This window comes from Trichechus manatus, unplaced genomic scaffold, assembly GCF_000243295.1.
Source record: "Trichechus manatus latirostris isolate Lorelei unplaced genomic scaffold, TriManLat1.0 scaffold00018, whole genome shotgun sequence".
Taxonomy (NCBI): domain Eukaryota; kingdom Metazoa; phylum Chordata; class Mammalia; order Sirenia; family Trichechidae; genus Trichechus; species Trichechus manatus.
In genome coordinates this window covers 16,939,095-16,947,075 of record NW_004443954.1, presented here as the reverse complement: position 1 = coordinate 16,947,075, position 7,981 = coordinate 16,939,095, and the positions used below count along the sequence as shown (strand labels likewise).

At 43.8% G+C, this 7,981-nt stretch overlaps 1 protein-coding gene across 1 annotated transcript in view; it reads right to left on the bottom strand.

Annotated features, from left to right (window-relative positions):
- ASPH (aspartate beta-hydroxylase) overlaps positions 1 to 7,981 on the bottom strand; it is a 188,214-nt gene that overhangs the window by 5,996 nt on the left and 174,237 nt on the right. Inside the window, exons 22-23 of the mRNA XM_023727723.1 lie at positions 7,371 to 7,462; positions 6,863 to 6,996 (exon numbers count right to left, since the gene is read on the bottom strand). Coding sequence (XP_023583491.1) covers positions 6,863 to 6,996; positions 7,371 to 7,462 — 226 coding nt within the window. The remainder of the gene's footprint in view (positions 1 to 6,862; positions 6,997 to 7,370; positions 7,463 to 7,981) is intronic.

Genomic DNA, 7,981 nt, shown 5'->3' with positions numbered 1-7,981 from the left:
AACTATAATTTTTGTCATAGAATTACCATCAATTTTAATAATGCTAGTAATGCTTATAGAGCCTTCAATGTAAGAACTTTACAGACAATATTTCAGTGATCTTTCCTAAAACATTCTAAGATAGGCAAATGACATGGTTCTAATTTTCCATCAAATGAGTCACATGGGAATAAACTAAGAAGTCTGCAGTGACTCTGGGCTTCAGTGGAGAAGCAAGAAGTCGCTAGACTTTGACTTCCCTCTTTTGGTCTTGGGTCACCCTGCAGCAGAGGGATCTGTAACACAGAGGAGAATGCCAAACCAGGAGGAAAACGTACAGGAAGAGGAAAGAAAAACTCAAGGGGCCACAGAGATGGGAGAACCACCACTTCTCGCCTCCAGCATCTCTAGTTCCAAGGTGTGGGGATGCGGAGAAAATGAGGAAACAGGAGGAAGGGAAGAGCTGTCCACTGCACTCCTGCGGCACCCCCTCTTCCCCAACATCCCTTCCAGCCCGGGTCTATCAAAGCTCCGTCCAGTCTGCACCATTCCTTCACCAGCCTGGTACCTCCTCTCTTCTCTTCCTATTGTGCTCCTCTTTCCTCACTCTGTAAAGCCCCACCCTCATCCTTGTCAGAGGGCACACTCCAGTTTACAAGGAGCACCTCTGATGGAGTAGGAAGGCTTAGTTTCACCCCTGGAAAGGAAGAGACAGAAGTTCCCATTTCTGCAGGAACGAGGGAAGAGGACAAGAGCTCAAATTTACTAAATGCATTTACCACATAGTACTTAAGTGGAATCCCTGGGTGTTGCAAACGGTCCACGTGCGTGACTGTTAACTGAAAGGATAGAGGTTCTGGTCCACCGAGAGGCACCTTGGAAGAAAGTCCTGGCGATCTACTGCTGAAAAATCAGCCACTGAAAACCCATCAAACACAGGTCTCCTCTGACACACATGGGGTTGTCATGAATTGCAGTCGAGTCGACGGCAACTGGTTTACTAATACTATGTAAATAGAGTGTTGAGTGGATTTTATATGGATTACTTTAATACTCACAACCACCAAAGGCATACTTTTAGTCTTCCCATTTTACAGATGAGGAAATCGAGGCTTAGTGAGGTTATGCAAGTTGTTTAAAGTTACACTGTTAGTAATCCTGGAAGACAGGATTTGAGCCCAGGTTGTGTGCCTTCAGTGCTCTTAATCTGAAGTCTGAAGTTAAAATTGGATCCAGGCTTCCATGAAAATATTATTATAGTCACCGTTTCTGTTGTTGTTAGTGTCGTCAGTTCGATCCTAAATCGTAACAACTCTATGTACAGAGTAGAACTGCTCCGTAGGGTTTTCAAGGCTGTGATCCTTTGGAAGCAGATCGCTAGGACTGTCTTCCGAGATGCCTCTAGGTGGGTTTGAACCACCAACCTTTCGACAAGCAGTTGAGCGTTTAACTGCTTTTGCCACCCCGGGATTCCACACCACTGGTTTTAGAGTCCTATTAATATACATTCTGAGTTAAGAAGGGCTTGGGGGTCTAGCCCAGGAACCTCCACATTAGTTATTACTGCCATAGCAACATGCATTTCTACTTCTTCACTATCCGTTTAACAGACAAATGTTTGGGGCACAATCCTTTCTCAATGTGGGAGCTGCCACCCCCATCAAGGTGGATCCATTAGAGTGTTTGTGGGTTGTATGATCTGTGTGTATGAAGAGCCTTAAGCACACACTGGGCTACCAAGACAGGGGTTAAGAAACTTTGTTGATGTTTTTAATTTACTAAGTTTCACAGATGAAAGAAGACAGGGGGCAAAATGCTACCATTCAGTAACAAACAAACTTTCAGGAAAATATCAATGTAGTTAAAAAGTGCCATTCTTCAACAGCAGACAGGCAGGCTGTGTGTGACCTGTGGGTGATGTCACATCACAACTCACATGGAAGACGGGTACATTTTGTGGAGAAGAGATCGATGATTTTAGGGAAACTAGCAAAGAAAGATGGAAGGGCAGAAGATATTTGATTCTTAATGATTTGGCAATTTGCAGCTTCATATACAATTCAAAAATTATAAGACTTACTTTATATTCTTGGATACTTTACAAAAACAAAACAAGACAAATACTGTCTATGAGCACCAGCTCATGGTGGATTAAGAAAAATCTACTCACTCTCTTAGTGTTAATATTTCAGTATGATTGCCACAAAATCTTCCTAATTGGAACCTTGAGAGATTAATGAAAACATGTTATAAAATAATTGAGGTATGTAGAAGAAGGGCATGAGTTCTATAGCAATAGAGACAGGAAGTCAGTGGCTGAGTGCCACTTCATTTCTTCAGTCCTGTCACTCAGTGATAACTTCTGTGGCTTCCTGGCCACATGTAGGTCTTGTCCAACATTTCAGGCTGACAAAGCACAGGCAGGAAGGCCGCCTCTCCCAGGAGCTGCACGGCCACTGCTCTCTGCCAGCACAGTTCTCTCAGACTTTGGGAGGTCCTCTCGGAGACTCGGAAGAATGAATCCCCCTCTAGGGCTTCCCCAGTCTCCCTTTCACAAGTCATCCACTATCCACTGACTTAAACTCATTCAGCTCAGGGTCAGGATCGGTAAGGAGCTTATCTTACACACCACAAAACATGGCCTGCCTGGGGGGATACAAAGAAACAGCCAGAAACCAAGATCCCTCAGCCGCTCCCTTTATTTGCTGCCCAGTTGCCTGTAAATGAAAACCAGCAATCAAAGTGATCACTTTATAAATACAGTATGATCCTAATTTTATAAACAACCACAGTAACAATCCCCAAAGCCCCCGAACTTATATACAGCAAAGCTACAGGATTACGGCTAGAAGCACAGAATATCAAGCCAATCTGCCTGGGATCAAATCCCAGTTCCAATATCAACAATTACTAAGCTGGGTGACCTTGGGCAAGTTACCTGGCATCTTTATACCTCAGTCCCTTCTGCTGAAAAATCGAGATTTTAATAGTCCTAGTTACACAGCATTGCTATGAGGATCACTAAGTTAATACACATAGAAGACTTAAAACAGAGGTTGGCACATAGTAAGCACGATGCATGTGATTACGATCACCATCATCATCATGAATATACATATATAGGCACTGGGGACTGGGCAATATCTCTGGGTACTGGGATTAGAGATAATATTTACTTTTTTATTGTGCATCTCTGTGCTTTGCAAATTATGTACAAGGAACTTGCATCAGCTTTGTAATCAGAAAGCACTGATTAATCTTAAATGATCATTTTATTTATAGTGATAAAATGCTGTGAGCCTGCAAGCTTATCTTCAGATAAAAGAGCTGTGATAAATTGTGCGGCGATGGGATATTTAAGCCATCCATATACATGATGGCAGGAATCTCGTAGCTCTGAAGAAACAGCAATTTGATTATTAATATCTGAGAAGGACAATGCACGAATTGCTGTAACTTCCAAACTGTCCTCTCTTTGTAACCTACTGTTCTGGAAGTTGAGAAGCTCAGAAAAATTGCTTCCTATTGCATAGCACAAGGACACCTGACTTCTCGGATGTGTTTTTTATGTTCTCTTTTCACACTATCTGTCCTACTACAATAACAGCATGAAATTTCCAGGTCTCATCCTATACTCTTTCTTTCCTCAGATATTTATAAACCGTCTCCTATTGAGATATCTAGCTCTTTTCACTCTACACATCACACACAGTACTTTAATTGACCCACTTTTCTTACAAAAAGCCCTATTTTTGTAATAAAGTAGTAAGCCTGACCCAACCACCCTTGAGTCAAGGCTTATTAATGATAAGAACATAGTACAATATAAAGCAATTATGGTCCCTGCTTGCGCGGACCTGGAAAAGGATGACTGATGGGCAAGCATGATGTGGTGAAAGGGACTGGTGCCCACTGGCTCTTGAGGGATGACAAGACATGAAGCATTTCTTCCTCTACAAAATGACCTCACTGGCCCAACACGTAAGTGCGTGGCAAGTACTTGCTAACAATCACGGTGAATTTGCAAACTGCAAGGCCTGCAAATTACTGTTATCAACAGCATCTTACTGTCATGGGAAGTAGGCTGCATTTTAGCTCAGTGCAAACCAAGGGGCTGCCAAGTTTATGTTCTTATTCAAGATTATCCTGAACGTCAGCTGCAGGGTTGGGGTTGAGGACCATTCACTACCTCTGGTAGGTGAAGACAGTTAACCTAACCATGTTTAAACTTCACGGGAGGAGTTAGCTGTTATTTCCATCTGTCAAGCATGGCCACTCAGGTGTTTGCTGGGAGCCTGCACCTGTGGGCCCTCCATAATTTCTTCTTCAAGCCTCAGGCACTTGCCGTCTGCTCCCCATTCCCCAGTGGCCTTCTCTTACCCTTCAGACCACTGATGAATAGGATCAGTTGCTTACCTTTTCTTCTCCTGTTCTGTTCCTAAATGGATTTTTATCTAGTGATTTTGCTCCAAGTATCTACAAGCAGAATATACAGGAGATGAAAGGAAGAAGGAAGGAAAGAGGGTCAGAAGGAGAGAGAAAGAGACAGGGTGGGAGGGATGGAGGAAGGAAGGAAAAAATGGAAAAAGAGGATGGGAGGAAGGAAGAAAGAAAGTTTTCAAAATCCTAAGGTAGTACTTACAGAACTACCAGGATAACTCTCAGGATACGGCCTGATGCTCTTACCTGTCTTCACGGCCTCCCCGGTCTTACTTGATCTCTAAGGAGTTGGCTTGGCAATCTCAGCCTCCCCCATCCTTCCACCACCTCCTCTCTATAGTCTCTGCAGTCCCTCCCCCCATGTCCCCATCCCTCTTCCCTGTGGAGGACAGACCCTGAAGACCCAAAGAAAGAACAATGTTTGCTAATAGTGGTTAACTGAGTTCTCAAAGGCTCAGCAAGATTCATTCCACCTCAGAAGAAACTTCTACCTATCCAGCCATCTTTAATTTGTTCTTCCACCTCTTCCTGCCTCCTACTGACGAAAGACTGAAATTGCAGGGTCATCTTCGACTGCCCCTCCTTTGCCCCCCCCACACTCAAGATTCACTTGAGTCAATCTTCATGGTATGTCCTGTATTTGCTCTCTCCTCTCCATTTCTTTCCAGCTTCCTAGCTCCAGCGCTCCTCTCTCCTTGGCTAGGCCACTGTGACAACCTGTTCACTGTCCTTCCCATCCGCTCATCGGATTCCACCCACAGCAGCCAGAATCGTTCCCAGCAAAGGTCTGATCCCTTCAGTCTGGTGTTTAAAGTCTTCTATGATTTAGCTTCTAATCTACTCTTCCACTTTCCTATCTTACTTTTTAAGTACCCTACACTCTTGGAAGCTGAAACCACTCAATATTCCTCACATGTGGCCTATAACTGTTGGACTTGTGCATTTGCAGATGCTGTTATTTTAACCTGGAATGCCCCTTTCTCACTTGCAGGATTCCCAAACCTCAGCTGTAGGTGAGCTCTTTGTCCACTGACCCATCTGTAGCATTTGATTGTTGCCTCTCTTATGACCTGCATGGCATCTGAGCTTGTGTTAGAATTCTTTATAGTCCCTGGGTGGCGCAAATGGTTGTAACTGTTAGCCAAAGGTTGGTAGTTTGAACCCTCCCAGAGGCACCTCGAAAGAAAGGCCTGGAGATCTGCTTCTGAAAGGTCACAGCCTTGAAAACCCTGTGAAACAGCTCTACTCTGCATACACAGGGTCTCCATGAGTCAGAATTAACTCCACAGCAACTACCACCACCACCAATCTTCCAAAGAGACATGTCAGGGCCCTCCAATCTGATTCCTCTTTGAATCTCCCACAGCACCTTGGCTGCTGCCCCACATGTAGGACAGGTGTCTACAGAACTTCCAGACCCTCATCCTCCACTCAGACCTCTCCTACGGGCAATGACAAATGAGTAAGACAATGTCTTGGTTTCTGCTCAAGCAACTTACAGCTCAGTTGTGGAGATCTGGCTCATATATACTATGTAATAAAGAGCAGAAAAAGATAAAGGCCAGGCTTACTGAGAATACACACTCTAAGAGGTCGGAAGAGAAGTTTCATTCTTATGGATGTAAGTTGACCTCCGGTAACAGGTTTGTTTTGGATAAGTAAAAAGAAGGGCAATCCAGGTGAAGGGAGTAACCAGATTATAGGCACAGAAGCCAGAGTGAATGTGGTTTGTTCACAGGATCATGAATAAACCCGTGGTGATTAGGGAAGGAAGAGACGGGGTGAGGAAGGGGTGCCCTAACATGCCTACTGGTGCTAGGACCTGGGCTCAGGGCCTTGTATACATATTTTATTTCACCCATACAATAACCTGCAAAGTAGACATTCTCACTGCCCATTTTATAAGGGGTCTGAGGCTCAAAGGGATTATGTATCTGGCCAAGGTTAATGGGCTTAGGGGGCAGAACTGATATTTGAAAAAGTCAAAAGGCTTCCATTGCACTATGCTGTTGCTGCTAGAGCAAAACAGGTGATTATCATTAGGGCTTTCTTCAGGAAGGGGGAGCCCCTGTATTTATAAATAATTCAAGGTATAAAGCAAACAGTTCAGTGTTTGATGCATATAAGTGCTCAAGGTGTGTTAGCTGACTCTGAATGCAAGTCTGTCACCCTGAAGAGAGAAGCAAGGAGGCTGGTCAGCCAGATGAGTGTGTGCTGGGGACAAGTTAATAAGAAGCGCAGGCCTGGAGTTGGGCAGTCTCTCCAGACTAGCAGAAAGCATGCAGGAGGGATTTGGACTAAAGAATTTGGATTAAATCCCCTGCCCGTAGTCTATTTTAGTTACAAAGGAAGATGAATAAGCAACTACACAGAGCTTTGTTGCCTCCGAACACTCGTCCTCAGAGGTGATGGATGAGTGGGGAAACAATCGGAAGAAACATACTTGGTCTTGTTGGCGCATCTGATCTTGCAGCCTTCCTTGGGGATCACCAAGCCCAGGTGCATTCGAAGCCTGCAATTCGTGGGCCCCGTGTGTGGCCACACATGTGTCCCCGGGTGCATGACAGAATATTTGATCTGTGCAAAAAAATACAACACTCTGACATTCAGCCATTTATCAAGTGTGGAGGAATTGCTAAATTAAAGTGACAGTACAAAATTACTGTCAATTTGAATTACAGCCTTTGTAAGACTCAACTTATTCTCATCTTATTTCTTTGTGAAGGAACTAAAAATAAGCACTCACATTTTCCACAACGCAATAAACACTGAACATTTTCCACCCTCTGTTCTGATGTCAACCACATGAAATTATGTTTTATTAAAAGGGAAGTGAAAAAAGGAGGCATTTATTGGGCCAAGAGAAATAATCATTTCTTTGTGAATGTCAGCATTCCCTTATTCCCAGTAAGTAATTGTGTTATTCCCAGCACTGCAAACACTATTAGTACCTGTCCTCTCCTGCATCCCGTTGCTTCGGGGAATTTTTCTAGTAAAGCACAGGTTTTTGGAGCTCCTTTACAAGCATTTTCATTTTTTCTTCCTAGAATAAGAAATGATAAAACTATTGTTAGAGACAAATGAACTCATCTAATTTTGGCCACATGTGATCTATTTTGTCCTCCTCACTCTAGGAATAAGAAGGTTGAGTAAACATAAGAAGGCAAAGGGTGTTGCTCAAACAGATAGTGGTTGGCAGAAAGGACCAGAATTCCCCACTCAGTGCCAGACTATTTGACTAAGGATGGCTTATCTACAGGGCACATGTGGAATGCTTTATCTTCCCCTCTGTGGTTGCAGAGTAATGTTCCCCCACCACCCACAAAAAAAGATGTCTATGACCTACTAATCGGTGGAACCTGTGAATATGTTGTTACAAGCAAAAGAAATTAAGGTTGCTAGTCAGCTGACCTTGAGATCAGGAGAGCATCCTGGATTATCCAGGTGGGCCCAACATAATTACAAAGGCCCTTAAAAGTGAACAAGGGAGGCAGGAGAGTCAATGTCAGAGTGATGTAGGTGAGAAAGACTCTACTGCTCATGGCTGGCTTTGAAGATGGAC